Here is a 27,876-nt window from a genome sequence, read left to right on the forward strand (position 1 = left end):
GTGGCAGGATGCCGGAGGAAAAGGGATGATTACAGGGCTACCAGAGACAAGCGAATTCAGAATTCAGGAAACAGATTTCAACACCACCATATACAAAACAGCCCTGACAATAACGCACAAGTGAGTGTGAGTGTCTATGAGGAGTGACATTGAGTTTGAACTTGGGGGTGCTAGAAAAATTTTTTAATTTGACCCATGTGGTGGTCACAATGGTAGATATTTATGTAAAATTTACACTATAAACTTAACATTTATGTACTCTGGGAACTTTCTGGGGGTGATTACTCACTGAATTGTATATATAAACCTATGCATTTCACCTGAAAATTTTTCAGTTTACATAAAAAAAAAAAATCAGTGTTTTATTTATAGTATACCTCAATTAAAAAACAAAAGAAAAAGTCCTGACAGAGAGAGACAGGAAAAGACAGAGAACATTGTAGAGCATAGATGAAAGTCAGCTTTTAATCAAAAGAACACAGATACTAGTGACCAGCTCAAAGCACTTCACACCAGTCATTGCCATGCTAGGTTGCATTTCCTCACTGCTCCAGGTCCCTAACAAAGCCACCCTGGGCAGCCTGGAGAGATGACTAGTGTTCTGAGGAATGTCACACAGCCCCAAGCAAGGCACCTGGGTTAAGAGAGAGCCTGAAAGAGCATGCAGGTATTTCCAGCTGACAGGAGTCTGCAACTGATGGATCTACTGTCTGTGTTCAGGAAAACCACTTAGCTTCAGAATATGAGAACTTGGACCATTCTCATCACCTAAATAAATTCCAACTTTATGTCCAAAACACCAGCCAATTCTCCCAGAAGCCCAGGGTTCGGACCAAAATGGAGTATGGACTGGGTCACTAGAGTTTTATATCCAGAACCAGATTTTGCAGGACAGTCAAGTTCTTCTGTGAAGGCCTCTCAGGTAATCAGTCCTGTCTCCCTGTTATTCAAAACACTTGGGGCACATGTCAACTGCACCCAGGCCACAGACTAAGCTCCCAGTTCAGGTAGGATGAGCTTCATTACATAAAATGAGGGTATGATGCTTGGTTAGAATAAGTAAATATGCACAAAGGCAAAAAAGTAGGACAGGACAGTATTACGGGATCTTTCCAAGGTAAACAAAGTTTATGATATTCTAAACACAATACCTCCCAATATGTTCTTCAGAAGGAGTCCTAAAACAAAATATCCAATTCCAGACAGCTGGTTTATTCTTGGGAACAGGCTCAAATGACACAGTGGCAAAACAGGAGCAGAGCCAGTACTTAAATACTATCTAGAAGGCTGGAAATGGCAGCACTAAAACCCCTTAGAGATGCTTCAATAAAAAAACATGACAACACAGGCTGAGCTCTCACTCACAGATCAGCCAAAAAATATCCCAGGTGAATGGATGGCATGTTGGAAGGGGCTAGCGGGGCAAGCAGTATTAGTCCTGGGCAGACAGCACACCTCAGCTTTCTGGTCTAATAGTAATTCCCAGGAGCCCAAGGGTTGCTCCTATGAGGGCAGCTCTGAGAAGCACACATCAGCCTTTTCTTCTGATGCATGCGGCCCTCCACAATCAGTAGTACATGACAATGTGGTCGACTGGACTCTCGGCCACACCTCTGGTAGCAGGGAGCCTGATCTTGGCAGCCCACTCCATTCTCAGGCAACTCCAACTCATACACACACGACTCACTCTAGGAAGACCTTTTCTAAAATAGGACATGTCCTATCGGCTGTGGAGGTTGGCCCTGATTGCAGGAATGGAGTTAGGAGGCTGTCATGAATGTCTGCACGTGGCATACGAGTGCTCAAACCACTGGGCAAAGGAAGTAGCCACTCAAACAGAATGAGAAGAACATGATGATGGCTTTGATAATAAGGATAAAGGGCAATAAAGGCAAACTCAAATCGAATTATTCTACCTGCCTCTCAGCAGAATAGGGAAATAAATGCTGCCTACTCCAAATATAATAAGCAAAGTACATCTATTTGGCAAAATAGGATCTCTATTGATAGTAGATAACCAGTAGAGGGACTGCTGGTGATGTTTGCCTTTGTGGTTTTCTGGTTTTTCATTGTTCCACACTGAATGTGTATCTCTTGGAATGGAAAAAGTGAGCCTTTTCCCATAAAGGGGGACCGAGGTGGAGGGGAAATAAAGAACGTGGTCATACAATAAGTAAAGTAGAAAGAGACAATTACTCCTATAAAGAAAAAGTAGAAAAGAAAAATTTAAATCTGGGCTTGGACAAATTTAAGAAAATATCTTTCATTAGAGAAATAACATTGTTACTATGTAATTTGGATAAGCAAAAGCAAACAAAACAAGCAAAACTCAAATACTTGACATCTTCCCAGAGACCATCTTCACTAGCTCATGTCTTATTCTAGGTCCTCACATTGTAGGGTTTAATGTAGCTGAAATCTTGTGCCACACATCACTCCACGCTCTCTCCTATCACTCCTCTCTGCCCTTCAAAACACCGCAACATACATCCCAGCAATAGCTTGTATCTTTATTGTTGCTCAACAAACTCAGAAAATAAACTCAGTGAACAACTTCATTCCTGTTTTTTACAAAAATATTGCCGCCAATTTTCCATAATTGTAAATAACTCAATAATAAACATTAACATCCAGAGCCTTTCCTGTATCCGATTGCTTTTTTAGGATAGAATCCCATGAGGAGACCTATGTAAGAATTCTTGGGTGGAACAAAATGGGTAACTAGGTCTCAGATACACAGAGACGGAAGGCAAAGTAAGGAATTAAAAAGAACAATCATATACTTGGGGGTTATTATTATCAAGTTTCCAAAATTAATTTAACTTCAAACTTAGGAAAGAACAGTTCTATGGCTGACTGTGATCTTTTAAAATTTTAAATATTTTAATTAAAATATTTTATTTTCTACATTCAAAATACACCTAGTACTCTAAAGTAACAAATGCTAACACTGCCATTTTAACGTCATTTAAAAAAAAGAAACTGTTAATCCTTCTTCATAGCATTCCCTTTCCTTCCTCCCCAGAAGTAAATAGTTCCTGAAGATTTGTCTTACATAAATAGTATGATCCTGTACATCTTTTTGCAACTTGCTTTTTTCTTTTCCCAAAGTTAACCACTATATAGTATTCCATTGCCTTAATATACTGCACTTTAATCCCTGGTCATCGGACTTATTTTGCAGTTTTTTGTTATTATACACAAGGCTGCAATGAGCATTCTTAGTACACTTCTCTTCTTGTGCCCAGCGGTAAGTTTCCCTAGGCTACATACCTGTTTCTCTAGGCTATATACCTGTACACAGAATTGCTAGACTGCACATGCTTAACAATGGAGAGCAAAATGGTAGTCTCTCTAAAAAGGCTACACTAATGCATTCCCACCACCAGCTTGAGAATATTCTACTCCCTATATTCTAGCCAAAACTTGATTTAGTCAGCCTTTTTACCCCCATAATTGTACATTTATAGTAGTAACATGCTTCAATAACTTTAAAATATAACAAATTACTGTTAAAATACAATAAAGAATATCTGTGTTGTACATTTCAGTAACTTTAGTGAGCCATATCTGCATCTTTATTTTCTACATGACTCTAAAATGATATTTAATCATCAATGATAAATAATATTTGTTGCTATTTAGGATCAACAATTCAAATGATAAGATATACTGAAATAAGATACTTACTGAATTTTATTTTACTTTTTAAGTCTAGTTTTAGTTCCAGAGACGAGAGTGCTATCTTAAAGGCTCGGACAAAGTTCATTTTCTCTTATTCCAGGAAGATCACTTAACAAATACTTAAGGTTTCTTAAGTGATGCAGATGATGCCTTTGTCTGTGATATTCCCACAGACATTATTTCCAACAGGCTTTTTGGTCAAGTTTCAATTTTGCCAAGTCTCTCTAAATAGTCATCCTTGATATAATGATACTTGCATAGCTTTAGCTTTTCAACATGCTGTAGGCCCTCCATGTGACCAAATCTAATGCTCATGACAAGAGTCGGTGGCATCAACCGCCTTAATCTTGTATTTTTCCAGAGGGCCAGTTGGGGGGTTGCTGTAGTCCTTCTGCTATCTCTCCTGGCCATGGCAGCGCACCATGGCCCCACAGTACAGCAGCCACTCAGATGCTGCCCTGTTGAGGGTAACAACGCTGATGTGTTCATAATCCATTTTTTCATAATCCATTTTATTAAACACGATTTAATCAGCCCCAGAAGTATCTGGAGTCATATGGTCATGGGAGTTTCTTTAAGTCACACAACCGCTGGAAAATTTTTCCAAACAGCATCATAAGGGGAGAGGGAGGGAAAGAGAAAGGGAGGGATCGAGCAAGGGTCCCCTGTGCCTAAGGTGGCACTAGCCTGTCCAATCAGCCTTTTGAATTTGTTACTGCCTGAAGTCAAGTCACTGGACGGTAAGGTTTCTTCTGAGAGTTGCCTGTTGAACTCTTTGCCCAGTTGTCTGTTGACTGGATACTATTATGCATTATCAACATTTTTTTCTTGTTCTATGGTTTTTGTTATTTGGGAATCTTGTTGTTCAGATGTTTAATTTAATGTGGTTTACTATCAATCTTTAACTTTTTATGATTTTTACTTTCTCTACTTTAAAAGCTGAAGGTAAAAAAAACTCTCTATTTTCATTTTTAAAGTTTTCATTTTGTACTTTTGCCATTCAGATCTTGAACCCTCTGGCTACTCCTCACCTACATGGAAAGCCACTGGTCCAGCCTTGTTTACTGTTAACTCCTCCATCCCCTAGTCTTCTTCCAAGTCAGCTCTCTATCCAGTGTCTACCTTGGTGTGCCCTGTTTCTGTGTCCTATTCCCCGATCTGTTTATGTCTGTGACAATATCACACCATTTAAATTACTATGGCTTCATAATGTTATCTTTAAATTTTTCATGCATACTTGACTCCATCTAATGTTTAATATTGATCGATTTCTAGCTTCTTCCAGAACAATGTAAGAAATTTTTATACACCCACAACAGTCACTAATCCTCCCCTACACATTAAATTACACAGTTCCAATCCTCATTTCCTTATACTAATTTGGATTATATTAGGATTATAATTCTAAAAATTGATACATGCATAATAATCTCGGGCCGGCCCGGTGGCTCAGGTGGTTGGAGCACCATGCTCCTAACACGGAGGTCGCTGGTTCGATTCCCACATGGGTCAGAGAGCTGCATCCTCTACAGCTAAGATTGTGAACAACGGCTCTCCCTGTAGCTGGAGCAGCTGGCGGCCAGCGTGACCTGCTAACTGCCAACCAACTGCCTCAGCAGGGGGTGGGGTGGGGTGGGGTGGGTGTGGGTGTGTGTGTGTGTGCACTCGCGCAAGTCTCATAATACCAGCATGGGCCAGGGAGCTAGCTGTGTCATACACAACTAGACTGAGAAACAACGGTTTGAACCAGAGTCTGTGTGTGTGTGTGTGGGGGGGGGGGGGGGCCAGAAAAAAACAGTTTATCTCAGTTTCGCTTATGTCAGACCTTTCCAAACGAAATCACTTTCCTTTTGCCTAAAGTACATACTTTAGAATTTTTGCCACTTGAACTTAAGGATGTATGCTTTCATTCTTGCAGGATTATTTTCAGTAGGGACACAATACTATGCTGACAGTTTGAAAATACATTACATTGCCTATTGATTTTCATTGTTACCATTGAGAGTAAACCTCATTATTGCTCCATTCAATGGCTTCAAATTCCTCTGGCTGCTTTCAAATTTGTCTTTTCTTTTTTCAATTTCATTATGATTCAGGTAGATTTTTTAATTTATCCTTCACGGAATTTGGGCTTCCTGAATCGGTGCAGTGGTGCCACAGCAGTTCTGGAAAATTCTCGGCAAATATCTTTCATCTATTCTGTCTTCTGAGATTGATTAAAAATAGGTCCAACCTTCTCACTGAATCCTGTGTTTACCTCTCTTTAATATTTCCCATTATTTTTCTTCCTTTCAGCCATTTTCTCATGTATCTTACCTGCTGCTAAAAATACTGGTTATTGTATTTCATTTATACAAGTTCTATTAACCTAGTTCATTTTCTGAAGATATATGATTGTCTTACTTTTTTAAATATAAAAAAAATATTCTAAAATTACCATTTCCACTGGTTCTCGTCTTGTTTTCTTATTTGGATTATCTTTTATCGTAAGCTGCTAAAAGTCCTTGAAAAATATGTGAAGATTCCTCAAGATCTAGGATGACAGTGCCTTTGTCCAGAGATGATGGGTTTTCATTTATTTCTAGTCTTTTACATTGGCTGCAAAAGCACAAGGCCAGCCTTTTGCTTCAACCTCTCAGGAACCTATGCTCATTCCCACTCTTTCCAGACTCCACTCAGTGCCCTGTGGTTCTTCAGACGGTGCTCACTCCAGAAGTGCAACACTCCAGGGTCCCAGCTTAGTAGTGTGTGTGTGGGGGGCTTTAGTATAATGCCCCCAACCCAGGAGGGGCTAGGCTCTGACTTCCAAATCAGGAGCTTGGTTCCCAGGTCTGTTTCTCCTTGTACAGGAAGCAACTTTTAATCTGGTTGGTACACATGTAAAATCTTCAGGTGGTGCTTTACCTCAGCACCCAGAAGGTATTCCATTCCCTTCTGCCTTCTGTTGCTGCTGAGAACTCATCCGTCTAACTATTGTTCCTGTATAAACAATCTGTCTTTTCTCTCTAGTTGCTTTTGTGATTTTGCTTTTTGGTGTTCTGCAATTTTGAGTTTTCTTTGAGGTAATTTGTTCAGCTCTTACAGTTTACTGTTTTCTTCAGCTGTGTTTAACCTGCAGTGCAACTGTTCATTTAGTTTATTTCAATGACTATTTTTTCACTTCTTAAAGTTCTAAGTTTTCCATATCCTCATTTTTATAGTATCCCTTTTCATTATGGTTTCTATTCCTTTTTCAAAAATCTCTGGTCATTGTGAACATTTTTTGTGGTACACTATTTCCTCATGTGGCTATGAGCTCATATTCTGTCCAGGGGTTGTAAGTGTCCCGTAAGTGTCCCTATAAAGTAGTCTTAATCTTTGTTTTTGCCAGGAGTGACAGGGATTTATGTTAAATTCTTCCAGACAAAGACTCATGTGCAGAGTATACACTCAGAATCCACACATGGGCATAGTGGGATTCTCTAACTAGGAGGCAAAGCCCCAAGCCTATACTTCACACACGAGCTTTGCCACTTCCTTTGGGTGAGGTATTTGATCCGTCTTCACATCTTTCCAAGGCCCTAGACAAGTATGTGTGTGCATGTGTGTCTAAGGGGATGCTCAGTTCTAGCTCCTCCACCTTGTGCAGGCACATATCTTCTCTCTGATGATTGATAAAACTCTACAGTCCCGGTTATAAATGTGCAAATCACACGGCAGGAGCCCCTGAGCTTTTTGCTAGCTTTCAGTTCCCTCTTCTTTCCTGTAATCTGGAAATTTCTCAAGCTTGGCCTCATTAGTAATTTTTTGAATGTCTCTATGTGCATGTGGCGGGGAGGTGAGGAAGGGAGATCCGTATTAGTTGTGTCCTGGATGTGTGAGTCAAGGAAGTATGAAGAGTCATCCTCCAGGAGGTTGTCTCAGCTCAAGATCAACACATGTGAAAACTTCTATCTGTAACCTGTAGTATTCAAACATTTCAGTGAGTCTGGTGCTTGCTAGTACTATAATGGGATAAAAATTTTATTTGTCTCTAGAGGCTTAGTCATCCAGGGACGTCATTTTAATATAAACACAAACAACTGCTATAGAGGTAGGTGTTTCAAAAGACAACATTTGGATTAAAAGTTGGAGACTTCAGATCAATAATGTTGTAAAGATTTTGTAGGGTATCCGATAGACACATGTCCCATTTGGGAGACCATCTCAGGGAAGATGTAGATGCCTGATCACTGCACTGTACACCTGAAGCAGAACAATAATGAATGCCAACTATAATATTATATATATATGTATATATAGGTATGTATACATTTACAATAGGCAGAGTACAGCATTGGGAGTGGAGACAGTGGAAATGGGATGGCTCGGTGCGATGTCAGAGAGATAGTGGACGGGGGGAGGGGGGTCCACAGTGTGAGGGATATAAATGATAAATGTCTAAGTAAAAAAAAAAAACAAAAAAAAACCTCATAGACACAGACAATAGTTTAGTGGTTACCAGAGGGTAAGGGGGGTGGGGGGTGGGAGATGAGGGTAAGGGGGATCAAATATATGGTGATGGAAGGAGAACTGACTCCGGGTGGTGAACACACAATGTAATTTATAGATGATGTGATACAGAATTGTACACCTGAAATCTATGTAATTTTACTAACAATTGTCACCCCAATAAATTAAAAAAAAAAAAAAAAAAGCTTTAAAAAAAAACAAAAAACAACAAAAAAAAAGTTGGAGACTTCAGGATAAGTGCATATGAGATAAAGGGGCCTCACGAGAAGCAGAGTCACGCGCAAAGACAGGTTTGTAAGAACAGCACATGATTTGGAAGAACTGGCAAGAATGAAAAATATTTTGTAGCTAGAATGTGACAACTTTCAAAAAGCCATACAGAGGAATGCACATTTTATCCTAACTGTTGAAAGGGAAGACCATGGAAGATTAAACACTGACACATGAAAAAACCAGATTGGCTTAACAGAAACACACCTTTGATGGCTACAGATAGGATAGATTAAAAGGAGCCAGAAAAACAGGGAAACTATTTTAATGTCTGCTGTAAGAACCTAGAAGAGACACAGGTTTTTTTTCTGGCCTAAAGCACTAGGCAAAGATATTAAGGGATGAATTAGACATTTTGGAGACATAAGACAGGGATCTGTAGGTTGACACATTTAGCAAAAAACAAAAAAACAAAACAAAACAAACAACAAAAAACAGAAGGTCCAGTTAAATTTTCAGTATGTCTCATGCTATATTTGGGACATACTTGCTGTCTTGCACTTTATCTAGCAGTTCTACCTGCAGCCAATTATCCATGAATATAACAGTGGGATTTGAAGAACAGGAAGGGAAAATGCATGGGAATGCAAAGAGGTTTACGACTGAATGAACCAGCAAGGCTTGACTGGCCAAGTTCAAACATGTGCTTACCTGCATTGTTACTAGTCTGTCATCCACCATCACCTCTTTTGTCAGAAAGTCTGCTCCTATTGTAGCTTTGTACTGATTACTGAATTTCTTGTTCACATACTGGTTCATAAGTGATGTCTTACCGACTCTGAAATTGAAGAAAAACCATGAATATAAATCAAATAGGAAGGAAGTGAAAACTGATTCTGACATTTGCAGCTCTGAAGGAACCTGCCTGTTGTGAAGAACAAGGAGCTGCCCTCACAACAGAGGGCAGCCAGCAAACTTACCAGCATTACGCATTTGAGATTGTACTTTCTGCTGGGATAAAAATACAGGGTACAGATGTGGGCCAGATGTTAAAAACTGCTTGTAAGTTTTGGTACAGGAAACTAAGATGGTAGAACTTTTTTTTTTTCCATCCAGAAGGACGCCAGCAAATACTCACCTTCTGAAAGAAGCTTCAGCAATAAGACTGTTCCACTACTCCAAAAATATATCGGCTGCCTTGGGTATCTCTCCATTTAGTGGTTGCTATTTAGTCCAAGAAACTAATAGCAAGAGAAAGCCATTGGCTTCGAGAGACAAATATGCCAGTCAGCCAACCTGCTCCTTCAGTTTCAAATCAGAAGCAGAAAAGGCACCAATATGCCACCAAACCAGAATCTACCTCAAAGTATGCTCCCTCAGTAAGAAAATTCAGCAAGAGACAATGTGTGGGGGCCGGCCCGGTGGCTCAGGAGGTTAGAGCTCTAACTCCGAAGGCTGCCGGTATGATTCCCACATGGGCCAGTAGGCTCTCAACCACAAGGTTGCCTGTTCAACTCCTCGAGTCCCGCAAGGGATGGTGGGCTCCGCCCCCTGCAACTAAGATTGAACACGGCACCTTGAGCTGAGCAGCCTCCAGGATGGCTCAGTTGGTTGGAGCGCATCCTCTCAACCACAAGGTTGCCGGTTCGACTCCCACAAGGGATGGTGGGCTGTGCGCCCTGCAACTAACAACGGCAACTGGACCTGGAGCTGAGCTGCACCCTCCACAACTAAGATTGAAAGGACAACTTGACTTGGGAAAAAGAAAAGTCCTGAAATACACACTGTTCCCCCAATAAAGTCCTGTTCCCCTTCCCCAATAAAATCTTTAAAAAAAAAAAAAGAGACAATGTGTGGTTTTTCTGGTGATGAGGTTCTTGGGACAGGCTGAAGATAATGCAAAAGGCTTCCTCGTGGTCAGTAATATCACATTCCTTTCCCACAAAAGAACATATTCATACGCAGAAGACCTGAAAGTACAGATACAGCCTAAGGCCGTGTTCTCCAATCCAGGTCACCTGAACCAGAACTTCCAGGGGAGACTGGGAAATCTATGATCAATAACCGAACAAGTTACTGTTCTTTTAAGGCAAGTGTGGGTAACACAGGCCTGAAGCAGTAAGCACCTTTCAACCCTGACAGCATACCGGAATCACCAGGAGAGTGGATGTGTGGGTGAATGAGAGAGAGAGCGAGAGAGAGAGAGAGAGAGAGAGAGAGAGAGAGAGAGAGAGACACACACACACACACACACACGGGGAGGGGGGAGGGAGGGAGGGAGAGAGAGGGAGAGAGAGGAGATTTAAGTATTACCCCAGTAGTCTGGGCAAATGCTAACTTTAAAAGGCTCCTTAGGTGATTAAAAAAACCCAGCAGGGTAGGAAAATTGCTGCCTTTTTTAAAGGACGGGCAGGGAACTTTGGAATAAGATTTTTTATTTTAAAAAACCCTTATTTTATTATGATTGTTTTAAATATGTAGCCTCCAGTAGGTCTAAGCTTTCACAGGTCACTTCAGAAGCCAAGTCTAAAAGAGCCTCCCACAGAATCTTAACAGCTACTAAAGAGTGAGCTATTTGGTCTGTCGCAGATCGCAGATCAGAATCCAGTTCTCCAGTACCAGGCTCTTTCAAATACAGACCCAAATCAGGCATAGCAAGAGGAGGGTCCTGCAGTGTACTCCAGAGCCACAGCTGGGAGGCACAATGCCAGCGGCAACAATCTACATACACAGGACTTCCCAGATCTAACCAGCTTGGAAAAAAAGAGATTTCACAAAACTACTCTTAGCTGAGTTCAAATAGCCACCTTTTCTCCAAAATCATGCCAAAAAATAGGGAACAAAAGGGTTACATAATAAGGAATAATTCAAACTTCTGCTGCATTCCAAAACAACAGGGAGACCTAGGGCCCTAATGCCACCGCCATTACGAGAAGGAAGTGACAAATGTCAGTACAGAAGGCATGGGTTCCAAGGAGTTGAAGTTTGAATCCAAACCAATTTGTTAGCTCAAATTTATGAGAAACACTTACCCAGAATCTCCCAGGATGATAACCTTCAGCAATACTTTCTTCCTAGAGGTCATTCTTCAAACTGAAAAAAGAAAGGAGAAAGCACTGTGAGTGGATGGAGACACCAAGGTGAAGCATCTCCCTTGGCACAAACATCAAAGTACCCTGAGCCTTCCCGCTGGCTATTTCGCTACCATCTAGGGGCTGTGACAGAGAGCAGTACCAGTCATTACAACTCTGGATTCCAAAGTTAGGCAAAACAGAATGGCAAGACCATCCTGCCCCTGGGAGCAGTCTGAGAGAACGGATTCTCCCGCTTGGATACAGGATCAATTTGGGTTAATGTTCCAACTTACTCAGCTCAAACCTGCTTTTTTCAGGTCTCTGCTCAAATATCACTTTTTTCAGAGAGGTGATCACTTTATCTAAAGTAGCACACTGTTCTCTACTGGCTTTCTATTCCTTTACTCTGTCTTATTTTTCTTCAGAGCAAAGTAAGAAAACTTACCACTACTCGACATTTTTTACATATTGTATTTGTCTGTTTTCTTCCTTTTCTAATAATAATCTCCATGAAGACAGTTTTATTCCCCACTGTATCTCCAGTGCCAAGTAGAGAATTATCAAATATTGGGTTAGTGCATGAATAATACTTGACTTTGAAGCTCTCGGGACCACCTTTTATCAGAAAACCTTTCAGGCAGCCTTCCCTACCCTTGACCAGACAATATGCAAGATGCCTAATCTTTGCTTAACTCTCTTCTACAACTGGCCACAGCATGGTCTGTTTATTTATCAAGACAGTGCTCCTGTCTTAAGAATCAGTCCCAGAGCCTGACTCAGTGACTTTCAAAAAATGAGCTGCTTTCAGAAAAGTAGGAGTCCTAAATTCTGGATCCCAATATGCGACTTTATCTAAAGACTGCTGGAGAAGCACTCCTCCTCAGATGTTGGAATCCCCACTGGGAAGCTTTGGTTCTCTAGAATCCAGATTTCAAGATTGAAGGTGAGTGCCCTCAAAAATGGCACCTATGCCTTCCGAGAACCCCTAACTTTGGCCCATTATCCTCAAGACACTGAAATAGGCAGGATAGGAGACTATGAGTAATAAGGTAACCTCCAACTCCTGGCTTCAGTAGAACTGGGGGAAAAGTGTTTCTACATAAACAAACGGGAAGGAAATGGGTTCTGTACAGCCTGGTGTTATTCTTCTCTAGTATGGGAAAACAGAACAGTCAAGAATGGGTCTCAGAAAAGGTACTTTTTAGTTTCATCTTTAAGCACCTAGCTTCCTGGAAGATGAGGCTGATAGTACTGCCTATAGTGGGAGTGGCTTAATCATGCACATTCTAATTCCAGAAAGCCTAGATTTTTTTCTGGCTTTGCTACTTATTATTAGCTGTGTGATCTTGGGCAACTCATTTAACCTCTATTGGGATAGGGATACAGCGATAATAGTTCTTAAGTCCTAAGGATGATGTGAAACCTGAATGAGCAAAATGTTCAGGACAGTGATTAGAATATAGTGGTTAGTAAATGTTGGCTGCTATCATAAGGTGTGCCAAATACAGAGATGAATAAATAACAGAACACAGAGTCCAGAAGACAGTGAGAGAACCAGTAGGATACAGAGCACAGGCAAGGTAATTAAGCTACACTCTGCTGTTTCCAGATGCTTGGCTGCCAACTGTTATCTTTCAAAGTAGTACTGCACCAAAAACCACATACTGAAAGGAAATATTAGACCTAACTACTGCCCCATAAGGCAGGATTAGATAATGAGTCCTATGCTACTAAAAGTGGTATTTTCCATGGCTTCAGAAACAGTGTTGAACAGGCCCAGGCTACAGGTAATTTACTAGGCCCCATTACATACCATGAGGTGTCTCAGTGCCCAAAGCCTTGTGCCCATGGGTGTTCTATGAAGACACCGTATCTCAGCTTCCCAGTATTTGTCTATAAAGCTCCCACTGGTGCTGGATAGAAAGCAGTATAAGATGAGGGGGAGTTGTGCAAAGCCCATTTCCTTTATCTTCCATCAGATCTAGGTTTTTTTGTTTTCCTATAAGCAGTGAGAGATAACAGGCATACCTCAGAGATATTATGTGCCCGCAATATCCACAATAAAGTGAATATTGCAATAAAGGGAGTCACATGAATTTTTTGGTTTCCCAGAGCATATTAAAGTTATGTTTTCACTATACTGTAGTCTATTAAGTGTGCAATGGCACTATATCCAAAAAAACAACAGTGTGTACATATCTTAATTAAAAATATTTTATAGCTAAAAAATGCTAACCATCTTCATGATCATTTTGCTGATAGAAGGTCTTGCTTCGATGTTGATGGCTAATGACTGATCAGAGTGGTAACTGCTAAAGGTTGGGGTGGCTGTAGCAATTTCTTAAAAGAGAAAAACAATGAAGTTTGCTGCATCGGTTGACTCTTCCTTTCATAAACAATTTCTCTGTCGCATGTGATGCTACTGGATAGCATTTTAGCCACAGCAGAACTTCTTTCAAAATTGAAGTCGGTTCTCTCAAGCCCTGCCGCTGCTTTATCAACTAAGTTTATGTAATACTCTAAATCCTTTGTTGTCATTTCAAAAATCTTCACTGCATCTTTATCGGGAGTACATTCCATCTTAAGAAAACACTTCTTTTGCTGATCGTTAAGAAGCACCCCCTCATCCATTCAATTTTATCTTGAGATGCAACAATTCAGTCACATCTTCAGGTTCCACTTATAATTCTAGTGCTCTTGGTGTTTCCACCACATCTGTACTTTCTCCACTGGAGTCTTGAACCCCTCAAAGTCATCCATGAGGGTTGGAATCAACTTCTTCCAAACTCCTATTATTGTTGCTATTTTGACCTCTTTCTGAATCACAAACATTCTTAATGGTATCTAGAATGGTGACTCCTTTCCAGGTTTTCAATTTACTTTGCCCAGATCGATCAGATAAATCACTATCTATGGCAGCCACAGCCTTATAAAATGTATTTCTTAAATAATAAGACTTGCAAGTTGAAATCACTCCTTGATCTGTGTGCTGCAGAACGGATGCTGTGTTAGCAGGCATGAAAACAACATTCACGTCACTGTCCATCTCCGTCAGAGCTTTTGGGTGACCAGGTGCACTGTCAGTGAGCAGTAATATTTCGAAAGGAATCCTTTTTTTATGAACAGTAGGTCTCAAAAGTGGCCCTAAAATATTCAGTTAACCATGTTGTAAACAGATGTGCTGTCACCCAAGCTGCATTCCATTTACAGAACACAGGCAGAGTAGATTTAGCATAATTCTTAAGGAACCCCAGGATTTTTGGAATGGTAAATGAGCACTGGCTTCAAATTAACATCACCAGCTGCATTAACTCCTAATAACAGAGTCAGCCTGTCCTTTGAAGCCTGGCATTGACTTCTCTCTACTGTGTTTCCCCGAAAATAAGACCTAGTTGGATAATCAGCTCTAGTATGTCTTTTGGAGCAAAAATTAATATAGGACTGGGCATAATAATATAATAAATATAATATAATACAATACAATACCGGGTCTTATATAAGACCAGGTCTTATATAATATAATGTAATATAAGACCAGGTCTTATATTAATTTTTGCTCCAAAACATGCATTAGAGCTGATTGTCTGGCTAGGTCTTATTTCCGAGAAACACGGTAGCTATGAAAGCTGCTTCACTTTGTACTTTTACGTTGTGGAGATGGCTTCTTTCCTTAAATCTCATCAACCAACCTCTGCTTGCTTCAAACTTTTCTTTTACAGCTTCCTCACCTCTCTCAGCCTTCATAGAATTGAAGAGAGTTAGGGCCTCGCTCTGGATTAGGCGTTGGCTTAAGGGAATGTTGTGGATGGTTCGATCTTCCATCTAGACCACTAAAATTTTCTCCACATCAGCAATAAGGCTGTTTTGCTTTATCATTCATGTGTTCACTGCAATAGCACTTTTAATTTCCTTCAAGAACTTTTCCTTTGCATTCACAACTTAGCTAACTATTGAGCACAAGAGGCCTAGCTTTCGACCTATCTCGGCTTTCAACATGCCTTCCTCAATACATGTTGAGGAAATACATGTTAATTATTTTATTTTAATAATTAAATAAAAGCTTAATTATTTCTAGATTTTGATTTAAAATTAGAGAACATGTGACTCTTCCTTTCACTTGAATACTTAAAGGCCAGTGTAGGGTTATTAATTGGCCTAATTTCAATATTGTTGTGTCTTAGGGAATAGGGAGGCCCCGAGTCACCACAACAATTATAATACTAATGAAAAAGTTTGAAATATTGGAAGAATTACCAAAATGCGACAGAGATACAAAGTGAGCAAATGCTATTGGAAAAATAGTGCTGATAGACTTCCTGGAAGTAGGGTTACCACAAACCTTCCATTTGTAAAAACACAGTATCTGTAAAGCAAAGTAAAGCTAGGTATGCCTGTATATCCCAAATCACCCCTTATTTGTAGAGTCCTACGGCCCCATCTTCCTCCCCGGGACTGCTTTGACCAAGGTTTAAGAGTCTCATCCCAAGGTCTGGTACCACATTTTGGACTAGAGATCAGATTATCACAGTTGAGACAAATTTCAAATCCAAAGAAGAGCAAATTAACGAAATGGATGTAAAGATGAGAAGCTCTGCACATTTTTTTTTTTAGAGCAGAAACTTTATTCTTTGATCAAGGAATGGAGAAGCTCTCATGGTACCTTCTCTTAAGAAATTACTGAAGAATATTTTAAAAATTTGAGAATAGGAAATGGGATTTCCATAATTTGGCTTAGTGAGTTTCACCACTATATTACTATTATTTAATATTAGAAAGAAAAAAAAAAAACACAAAAAAACAAGAAATACACAAGCTCCCTGGTCCCACATGACAGATTTCATGTTTGTTTCCTCCCCATTTCTGCTTACACAGGCTGCAGGTGTGCCTGTGGGGCTGTCTTGTCAGGCTGATCCTCTTGGAAAGCAGAGAACAACGCCTAAGTGTCCTTCCTCATCTGCAAACCCAGTCATAATAATCCCCGAAAGCAGCTAAGGATGCGGTCCAGAGTCCCCCACGTCCCTATGAGAGCAGTCCCACAGCCTCAGCATACAATCTGGTATTTTGTTCCTTCCACGTTATCATTTATCCTTATTTCTATTATAGTCTTAATGTCCAATATTCCTTCGAGTGAATTAAGTGTTTAAATAGCCATTCCTGCCTTTTTTTAAATATATCAAAAATTATGGAAAAGCAATGCCTCAAGAAACATCTTTGAACTTCCATTTGTGGGCTCATTTCCTTGGGACAGGGCAAAGCCCATGGGGTGGGGGGGAGGCCTTCTCAGACTCAGACCCACAAGTATGTCACAGGCCACACCTTGTACCCATTTACTGAGGACTAGAACCAGAACAAAACTTGCTGGTTGTACTTGCAACAGTCCACATAGGAGATAACGTGGGCTTAACACCCTGACTTAAGAGCCCTCATTCCTAAGGGGAGCCAATATTTTGATAGCTCCTTTGGCTCCCCATGAGGGACACATCTAGCACAAAAGCCACTGTGTTCCATGAAGCCCAAGTATGGGGATCATCAGGTACTCACAGCCCTCCGTATCCAGATACAATTACCAACTAGGAGTGAGTTTGCCACAAGCCATGCTGCCCAGCAACAGAGATGACAGTCTGCCTTTATCGGGGTCCCAGGGAAACAGCTAGAAAGTTAACCAAAAGTCAAATTCTCATACAGGGGAAAAAGTGTTTTGTTAATCTTAACTCACAGATATTGTTTAGGAATGGGATTACTAGGTCGAAAGTATTAACATTTTCATAACTTTTGCTAATTCATCTTCCTAAAGGACATTCCAAATTTATACTGCAGTGATTAACAGCAGTATAAGGCCTAAATGAGAAAGATAACAATTTTACTGAGACAAAGAAAACCTGAATGAAGACATATTTCCAGTAGGAAGAGGTATGTAAAGGTATGAATTCTTCCCTATTTAAGCAATTCCAAAATTTTGGGGGCAATTTGATGAAATAATTCTAACTTTATTCATAAAAATAAACACATAATAGTTCCTCCCAAAGAAGAGTAATGACAGGGGATTTGCCTTAACAGTGTGGGGCTGGAATAGGACTAAACAGAGACTTCGTAAATGAACAATCTGGACAAATATAGCATATAACATTCAGTGGCAAAAAAATGAACAATTCCTAAGTGGTGGAAGCCAGAAAAACTTTGGTGAGAATTAAGATCCCTACACCTCATCTTCCACAACAGATTCCAAAGGAGTAAAAACTTAAACATAAAGGCTATGCATGAAGTTGAAAGGGATACATAATATTAGCAGGTTTTTCCTGGGTGGTGGTGTTAAGTAAAAGTTATTAGGTTGGTGCAAAAGTAATTGCGGTTTTTGCAATTATTTTTAACATTTTAAACAGCAATTACTTTTGCACCAACCTAATAGAAAATGTAGGTAGGAGAAGTAGGCGGTGTAAGGCCTAAACAGCAGTATAAGGCCTAAATGAGAAAGATGACAATTTTACTGAGACAAAGAAAATCTGAGGGGTGGGAGGGAGTCCATAGTGCCCACAGAAAAAGCTCAAAACTAGCTTTAACTGCCTCCAGCCACGCATCTGTTTTTTATAACAATAGATGACAAGAGGTGGTCTGCAGCAAGATAAGGATTTGAGTCAACAGACCTCATGTGGAAGAGTATGCACCATGTTTTCCACTAAATCAATATGTAACTCCCTCACCTCCCCCAGCAAACTGTCCTTAAGTCCTCAGGACAAGAGAGCTCTCGCTCTCGTGCTCTCTCTCATTCTCTCTCTCTGGCCCTCACTCTCTCTGTCTTTCTGTTTCACTCTCTCTTCCCCTTCTCTCTCTCTCTCTGTCTCTCTCTGTCTCTGTCTCTCTCTCTCTCTCTCTTTCTGTCTCTCTCTCCCCCTCCCCCCGACCTCGGCTAGGCCCTTTCTCTTCCCCGAGCACGTATCACTAACACCAGGGGTCTAGGCTTCTCTCTCTCTGCCTCTCCCATCTTGGCTCTAGGCCCATTCTCTTCCCTGAGAATGCATCACTAATAATCCCTGCTTGCATATTAATCAGCAATGCTAACCTTTGATTCTTCACTGCTTTGGCAAGAAGAACCGTGACTCCCGTAACAGTGGGATTACAAATAGTTTTGTGTTCTTTATACTCACTTATTATGATCTTTAGAGGGACACATTACCTTTAAACTCAAAAGGCTATTTCCATTTTTGAGAAATATGGTATCCTGTTGATATTGCAAATAAGTTTCATGATTACAAAAATATTCCTTGCTCATCATGAAAGACAAACTACACATCAATGTAGATTTTCATCTTCACTTAGGGCTTGCTAAACAGTCAGGGGTTGCTGCAAATGGTACTCAACAGCTGATCTGAAGAAATCCCACATCAGGTCTCACCAGGACGTTGATGGCTTTAAACTGGCAAAAGTTAAGAGCTACGTTTTTTTCGGTTTGTTTGTTTTTGGGGGTTTTTGGTACTAAATGTTGTCCAGGATCAAGAATGGGACACTTGTTTCTAGAAAAAAGCAAACCTTGTACAGAACTTTTGTCACAAGAAGCTGCCCAAGCAGCAGAGCTCTTAAAATCTCCACTGGCAGCTGCTGCTTTCTGTTACCCACTTTCATCACCATTTTCATGGATTTCTGAAGACTGAAATTACCTCTTTAAATTCTACAAAGTTAGAAATTTCTAACTGGAAAACAGTTCTCTAATGCACAAACCACTTCTTTTTACAGGAGAAAACGAAGCAGGCAGAGCAGAAATAAAGAAAAGAGTTGTTGTATACAAGGCCCCTGACCTGTTCCTTGGAAATGAACATTTCAGATAACATCCATTAATCTGGTTACATATGAGTATCTCCTAAAACCTTCCTAGAATAAGGTATAGTCATAACAAATTTCCTTCCTGTTAGATCTCTCAATGTTAGAGACCTTGACTTAATGTTAGGTCTGAATGTTAGGTCTCAGAGACCTTGATTTACAGAGTCTGTTGGCCTGCACCTGCAGACAGAGCCAAACTTGCGATAACAGAAAACCACAAACTTGCGATAACAGAAAGCCACAAAACAGCTACTGGCTTGCAGGCAGTCAGCATTTTCTGTCAGCACAGCCCCTATAAAAATCCTCCTCATTCCCTCCTTCAGGGCTGCAAGTCTCCTTTAGGTGTGCAGACGAATGTAGTGGTCTTTGCTCAGTCCGATATACTTTTCTCTCCTACAATAAAAACTTTCTTAGCTTGCCGGACCATGCGCATTCCTTGACCAGCTGACCTATCACTTCTTTCTGCTGTCAAATCAAACCTCATCAGTGCGCTCTAGATTGAGTTCCTTGGAAGAACAAGTACTTTTTGGAGCAAACACTAACAGTATTGTATGCTGAATTGATTTTTTCCCTCAAGGATGTTTCTTGTGTAATAAATCAAAATCTAGAATTTCCCTCCATTAGCCTGGAGTTATCACTTTCTTTATTTCTGAAGCAGAGATGCCAAATGACCACATAGGCAGACTAATAAGGAAACATCAAGCAGGTAAAAAGGCCAGGGAAAGTGCTGTTCAAGGGTCTAGGCTGGCCATGGTTAGTGAGGGCAGAAAGGACCTGACAGAGAATGCAAATGGGGCAATGAAAACAAAGTACTGATGTAGGAAAAATGACAAGAGTCGGGAAGGGGTAGGAAGTTCGAAGTTTGGGGCCACTGGGGCCATTTCAAAGTCTGAATTCTTGGAGCAGAACAATTTTGCATGGTAATCAAAAATGCACAATGACTATGCTCAACTAGAGGTCAGGTTCTAGAGGGAGTTGCAGTATCAAGGAGTTGAAAGCAAAGTTTTTGCAAAGTCATCAAGATAACAGTGTAAAATGCAGGGAATTAAACTGAACCAGGTGTTTATCACGTCCAAGGTCACACAGCAATTAAGTGGCAGAGCTGGAATTACCAGGTGTCAGTCCAGGCCCCAACAGTTAACCATGCCATTCTGCAATACCAGCTCTCACCACAAAGTGGATTCTGATTCACCAGGTGTGGGGAGCAGAACTCCATTAGGCATTTTTAAAAGTTCCCTCTGGCAATTGAGGCGCATGCACCAGACTTGGAAACCACTAAGAGAGATCAACAACTGCGGTTCTGATTTATATGTGTGTCTAATACGCATATGTAACGATGGTACTAAATATCTGAATAAATGCTAATGGTTCAACAGGCTGGGACAGTTAAGCCAACTGCCTTTCTATAGTCCATTAACATTTTTCACTTGCTTGGTGTTTCCAAGTTGCCTACCTATGAACACCTAGATCTTAACCAAAACATTGACTTTTCTGTTGCCATGCCCCCCATCCACCACCTCCAATTAAAGTACTGAATTGAAGAAAGTTCAGGTAAGTACTAAGGAATGAAGCAAAGACAAAAAGCCACTCACAATTTCATCTCCTAAGAAGCGATCACTGTTAGCACCAGGTGTAAGTCTTTCTAGTTTTCCTGCAAATGACTGAGATTACAGTGTTTACATTTTGCATTGTTTTTTCTACACTGAATATCTTTCCATGTTATTAACACTGAGGTTGCATGATATTTCAGCATATGGTTAATTCCACTCCTTTCCTTGTTATTTAAGCACACAGTTGTTTTTAATTATGAGATGAACCTATGTATATCATCTGTTAGCATAATCTGATCAGATTCACGAATGTGTTATTACTCAGCTAAATAGTACAGATATTTTAGAGGTTCTTGAAATATACTGACAAATTATTTTCCAGAATAGTTTCCACCCCTATCAGCAATCAACTCGTATTTTCCATTTCACCATACTCCAGCTATCATTAGCACAAATCATTGTTAATCATATACAGACGTATCTCAAAGACATTGCAAGTTCGGCTCCAGACCACTGCAATAAAGCAAGTATCTCAATAGTGAGTAATAATCTTTTTGCTGGTTGAGGATCTGGCCTTCAATTTGTAAAAAACACATCTGTGAGGCACAATAAAATGAAGTATGCCTGTAGCTAGAAATGAGGGTTGACTGGTTCCATTTGCACTTCTTAAGATAAGTAGTCAAGAAACATTTTAAACATGTATCTTTCTGTTGTCTAATGGTCTTGCCTGTTTTATCTACCAGAATGTGATTTACTGCACATCCTAACTATAGCATTGGGAAGGAAGCATCATAGAGACACAGATTTCAGAGGTAGCAGGCTTCTGAGCAGATTCAAATGCACCATTCTAAACTTTTAACTAGTATGAAACATCTCCAAGCCTTTTTCTTCCAAGATTCTGTGCTCTGTACCTGAACATTACAGAAGACCCAGCAGTCATCTTGCCTTCAAAACTGATGAACCTCAGGGCTCAGACTGAGGTCGGCAAGCAACACTGGCTGATGAAGTTTTGGATGTTACGGGGAGAGACCAGGCAGGCATTTGAAGTCACACACACACACACACACACACACACACACTACTACTACTACTACTACTATGGTGGTTGTCAAGCTGAACAGTAGTGTCTGTTGTAGGCAGATCTTTTTTTTTTTTTTAATAAAATTTTTATTGGGGACTATTGGGGAACAGTGTGATTTCCCCAGGGCTCATCAGCTACAAGATGTTGTCCTTCAATGGCAACCTTGTTGAGAGCTCACACTCTAACCAACTGTGCCATCCGGCCACCCGGCAGATCTTTTTTTAATTTTCCAAACTGAGGAATCAGATTAGGGGCCAAACAGTGGACGAGCACAGCCTATTAAACAGCAAGAAATAAACACCACTTAACTGAACACGCTCTGTGCTAGGTAATGCACTACAGATTTTACTGAGGTCATTCATTTAATCCCCACAACAAGCCCAGAAGATCAAATTCTCATTTAACAGACAAGAAAACAGAAGCTCATAAGTGGTCACTGGGTTTCTAAAAATATTCAGATGTGAGACTGGAGCCCTGGACTGATTACAAAGACCCTCATCTCAGCCACTATGTTGGGTAACCACCAAGATCAAAAAAGGCATTTCATGCTTCAAAATAAAAGATGGTGAGATGACGAGCACAGAAAAAACAAGACTGGCAGATGAGTTGATAACTAAGGCTGAGCAACGCGTACGTAACACTATTCTATTCTCACTATTGTACATATTTGTACATATTTGAGATTTTAAAAAATTGCAAATGCAACTCATACTTTTAACAAACTCGGAATATTTGTAAGAAAAATCAAGAATGTGTAAATTTAGGGGTGGCTGGTTAGCTCAGTTGGTTAGAGCGTGGTGCTGATAACAACAAGGTTGGCGGTTTGATCCCCATATGGGCCACTGTGAGCTGTGCCTTCCTTTGAAAAAAAAGGAATGTATAAGTTTATTTCCATAAACTTATAAAAATAAAAATACTATGACACTCTGGTAACCACTAAACTATTGTCTGTGTCCATGAGTTCTTGTTTCTCATTTGTTTGTCTTGTTCTTTTCTTGTTTTTGGTTTATATACCACATATCAGTGAAATCATATGGTTCTCTGCTTTTTCTGTCTGACTTATTTCGCTTAGCATTATACTCTCAAGATCCATCCATGTTGTCACAAATGGTTATCAGAGGGTAAGGGGGTTGGGGGTGGGAGATGAGGGTAAGGAGGATCAAATACATTGTGATTTGATGAAAGGAGAACTGACTCCGGGTGATGAACACACAACAGGATTTATAGATAATGTAATACAGAATTGTACACCCGAAATCTATGTAATTTTACTAACAATTGTCACCCCAATAAATTAAAATATATACATATTTTTTTTCCTTACTGGAAAAAAAAAAATTACTATGACAAACTTTTATGGCAAATGTACTCCAGACTAAGGCTTGATAAGCACCTTTGGTTATCTGTAATAATCAGCCTCTGGTGGGAAGGCAAGCAAGATAGTTAAGTCTTGCCCCCATAGAAATCTGAGATTAGAAATACCTAGTTAGAAACACCTAAAAAGGGGGCCTTTCTGATCATGAAATGAATAGAACTCTTAAAGCCCCAGGACTACCTACCAATTAGTGTCAGATTAATCTTATTATATTCATTCATTAAATAAATATCAAGGGCAAGAACAGACATTAAACGATAAGCAGAAATCACATAAAATGCAAAAGTAAAACACGACTGTGATAAAGACATGTTAAATTTATTTTAAGGGTAACTCCTTAGCTGGGAGTTATGGAAGGATTCTTCCAGGAAGAACTGACTGAACCTGGATCTGAAGGAGGAAAGAGAGCAAAAGAGTTTTCCTGGCAGAAAGAATAGCACATGCAAAAACCTTGTTGTAGGAGGAAACAAAAATCTGGAGGTTATGAACTGATCACACGGGTAGGCCAGAGAAAGAGGATTTTCATGCAGTGGTGTCCGTACTGTGAGCCCTGCCTGACGTGGGTAGGGAGATGGTGCTAGAACAGAAGGAGACCTTATGGTGGACCTAAGGGGAGGCTGCTGTAAATTTCAGGCAAAGATGACTACTCCAGAGTAGTGGTGAAAGTGGGAGCAAATGGATGCATTTTAGGGTTTGAAGTCAAGATAGACAGCATCAAGTTATGGATTGGATTGGTAAGGGTGCAAGAAATGAGGAAAATGCCAAGGAAGTTGCCTAGGTATATGTCTTATGCAACCAAAAGGGTCTTTTGGGTTAGGGAATCCTGAAAAAGAGCCAGGAGATTTTTGGAAGGGTATTACATTTGAAGTGACCTTGACACACAAAGAAGTCATGGTCTTTACTCAATTAAATATGTGTTTTATTTTGGTTAATGTTCAAAATGTCTTTGAATGGTAAATGTATAACTGAGTAGAGGACAGACATGGACCAAAACACAGATAAAGGATCTGAGTAATAGTTACCTTTCACTGTAGGAAAAACCCAGTAAAAGCCAAGATATTTTGGGTGGGGCTAAGCTGTGACAAACCCATAGTGGAACCTGCCAAAACAGGGAGCCCTACCTGGAACATAGGTGGCTGCAGACAGAGAACAAGTCCTGTGGAATTTCTTGTCTTGCTGAAGCAGTTTGTACTCTGGAAAGTTCAAGAACCAGTGCTTTTACAGACTCAAGGATGTGGTATGGAACACGTATTTTGAAATTCACATTCAACTACTTCCATCTTATAGTCTACAGGGATTTCCAACACTAGAAAAAATATGAGCTCAGTTAAGTTTTATCATATTCCCCTTTCCTCCAATACTCGAAGGCCTGGAGTAATCTTGCAATCAAATCTATTTTTAAAAGATACGGATGTATTTAGTTGTATCTTGTTTCACTGTTAACTGAGGGAATGCTTGTCTGTGCTAGGATTTCATGACTTAGGTTTAGATGCCTGTGCTAAAACGGGAATGTCAGCACTCACCAGACATGGAGGACAGTACAAAGAATAACAGATGGCTGACATTGCCTTCCAGAGGTTTGCTGTCTGGTAGGCAAGAAGACATAATCCCTGCACAGGGCAATATAAATACAGAGTACTTTAAGAGTAACAGAGCAAGAGAGAGAACACTATCAGCAGAAATACTGACAGTTTTCAAAAGTAAGACTAAACACCTGTACATATGCAATGCCTAAAGAGTACTCAGTGTGTCAAAACAAATTGGTCAGGGGGCCGGCCCAGTGGCTCAGGCTCCGTTAGGAGCTCCGTGCTCCTAACGCCGAAGGCTCTGAAGGCTGCCGGTTCCATTCCCACATGGGCCAGTGGGCTCAAGCATAAGGTTGCCAGTTCGACTCCTTGACTCCCTCAAGGGATGGTGGGCTCCACCCCCTGCAACTAAGATTGAACACTGCACCTTGAGATGAGCTGCCGCTGAGCTCCCGGATGGCTCAGTTGGTTGGAGCACGTCTTCTCAACCACAAGGTTGCCGGTTCGACTCCCACAAGGGATGGTGGGCTGCGCCCCCTGCAACTAGAAAACGGCAACTGGACCTGGAGCTGAGCTGCACCCTCCACAACGAAGACTGAAAGGACAACAACTTGACATGGAAAAAAGTCCTGGAAGTACACACTCTTCCCCAATAAAGTCCTGTTCCCCTTCCCCAATAAAACCTTTAAAAAAAAACCCCAAAAAACTAATTGTTCAGGATGTTTCACTTGTTTTCAATGTCTTACAAACTTGAGAGGAGTTCCTAGGAACTGAAATGAGAAAAAGCAAGACTGGAATGTCAGGTGTGGGAAGCAGTGGACATCAGACAGACGAGAAAGAGTGGTCTGGGGCCAAGATAGTGGGGACGTGGGAGAAGCATGAATTCACCAAGACCGGAGGCCTCAGAGGGCACACAAAAGCTAAAACCCAGGCTGCCATGGGCACTCCAGACAACCATGCGAGGGAGTTATATAGCCAACCTTGCAACATTTCTCCATAATATTCCTCATTTCCATCCCTCCTCCTTTGTACCCAGAAGCCTGCTCAACTGGGAGGGGGTGAAGAGTAGGTAGTCTTGAGAGCCTGTCTTCCTGGACACCACTCCCACAAGCCCCAGAGCATCTGGGAGCTAGGGTGCCCTTTTAACATACTGAATCATGACTACCTGTTTATCTGCCTGTCACCCAGCTGGGGGAAGAGGAAGAGGCAAGTTCTCCTTGAAGGCAGTCTTTCCTCCATCCCTGAAGTCCCAATTCCAGCAGTGCCTGTCACATGTCACGGCTTGGTAAACACTACTGCTCAGATAGTAGTACACTCTTGGAGGCCAAGGAAGGGACCTGGAGAACAGTGGTCTTTCTTGGTTTAAATACACAGTTGCAGGGTGCTGATGCTGAGTGTCTTCTTACAGACTCAACCCAGGACTGATGATTCTAAGTCTCTTAGCACAAGGCTAGTTAGCTCTTATTCAAATGAAGACATTGAGCCTCTTGCCCATCATGACACCTTATATACGTCAATTAGTAGGAAAGGCTGGCTGAGATTCTGACCAGGGCAAAGCCTCTGAAGCAGACACAGTGTTGCCTGTGCTCTCACTTAAAAGGTAGAGCCAGGCAGCCAGTTTGCTCGGTGGTCAGAGCACACGCAGTGCTCATAACACCAAGGTCGCCGATTTGATTCCCACATGGGTCAGTGACCTGCACCCTCCACAACTAGATTGAAAACAACAACCTGACATGGAACTGATGGGTCCTGGAAACACACTGTTCCCCAATAAAAATTAAAAAAAAAAAAAAAAAAGGTAGAGCCGTTACTTCTTTGTGTGCCGTAATCTGTGGTCCTTTAGCAATAAAGGTTAAAGGGAGTAAGCAAAAATCTAGAAGGATTATGCAAGACATCAAGAAATGCCTTTGGTACTCTCTTTTCCTCATGAAGTTTAGATAATTTTTGTGGAAAGCCCTGCATCTCACTAGAGTTTACCATGGCCAAAAAGGGAAATTGGTACATGTTCACATCAAGGAGTGGCTAGATATCAGAATGCAGTTATGCTTGCTATTCTTTACCATAAGCACAACTCAGTGCCATTAAAGCACTGCTGTCGCTTAGGTCTAGCCTGGTTGTAAGGCAGGTGAAAGGGAGCAGGAAGCAGATGGCAAGTTTCCCCAGCCATCTGGGCATCAGCTTCTGCCACAAAGGAAGAACTGTCTGGCAAATGCAATGTTTGTCCATTCAGCTACAGCTCAGATGGCAGCCTCTCTTTCTTATAACTCCAGATAGACACAGAAAAGTAAGGTAACTTGTCTAAGGCCAGGAAGGCTAGTCATCTGTGGATCCAGGATTTGAATAAAGCAGTCAAGCTCCAGTGTTCTTGCCCTTAAATTGTCTTTCAACAAGAATCACTGGCTACTTTTCCAACATTCAAGTGTTCGCTGGGTATCTAAGTGCAAAGTACCAGGCCACATTCTATTTTATAGTTCTGCTTTGACTGTCTCATTCAAATTTGCTTAAGGAACTTGAGATCACAGCCCCCACTAAATGATAACCAGAAGCAGATACTCCCAAACTCTCAAAGAGGTGGCTGAACGGTATACTGAATACCAGGAAGAGAAGGGTGGCTAGAAATTGCCCAAACAAGGCAATTTAAAGCCTACTCCCCTTCACGGGGAATTGCTAGAGCAGTGGGAAGACCACAGATTTTGGTGTCACAACCATGGGTTCAAAGCCCATCTCAAACACATTCAGTTGTGTGAACTTAAACATGCCTGTGCTTTCATGTGAAAAATGAGGATCCTCTACAAATGAGATAATGCAGAGAAAGCTCCTAACATTCCATCTGGCACATGAAATATATTCAGTAAGTGATTAATATTACATGAGGGCTTTTCTAACTGTGATGAAAAACTTGTACCTAGTCAACAAGTATTATTTCACCTTCCAAATCTCATTACTGCAGTCTCTTATATTAACTTTATGACATCTGCTATATCTATATGTCAACTCGTTTCAATGTACCTGAGGTCCCAGCTATATTTCTTATATCACACGTTCACTTATCATGTACTACCTGCAATAAGAA

At 40.8% G+C, this 27,876-nt stretch overlaps 1 protein-coding gene and 1 pseudogene across 1 annotated transcript in view; both read right to left on the minus strand.

Annotated features, from left to right (window-relative positions):
• Positions 1–27,876, minus strand: part of RAB7A (RAB7A, member RAS oncogene family) — a 95,873-nt gene that overhangs the window by 8,471 nt on the left and 59,526 nt on the right. Inside the window, exons 2-3 of the mRNA XM_033087114.1 lie at positions 11,418–11,478; positions 9,097–9,223 (exon numbers count right to left, since the gene is read on the minus strand). Coding sequence (XP_032943005.1) covers positions 9,097–9,223; positions 11,418–11,470 — 180 coding nt within the window. The 5' untranslated portion in view covers positions 11,471–11,478. The remainder of the gene's footprint in view (positions 1–9,096; positions 9,224–11,417; positions 11,479–27,876) is intronic.
• Positions 30–5,259, minus strand: LOC117038646 (ATP synthase subunit s, mitochondrial-like; annotated as a pseudogene).

This window comes from Rhinolophus ferrumequinum, chromosome 19 (genome assembly GCF_004115265.2).
Source record: "Rhinolophus ferrumequinum isolate MPI-CBG mRhiFer1 chromosome 19, mRhiFer1_v1.p, whole genome shotgun sequence".
NCBI classification, from domain to species: Eukaryota; Metazoa; Chordata; class Mammalia; order Chiroptera; family Rhinolophidae; genus Rhinolophus; species Rhinolophus ferrumequinum.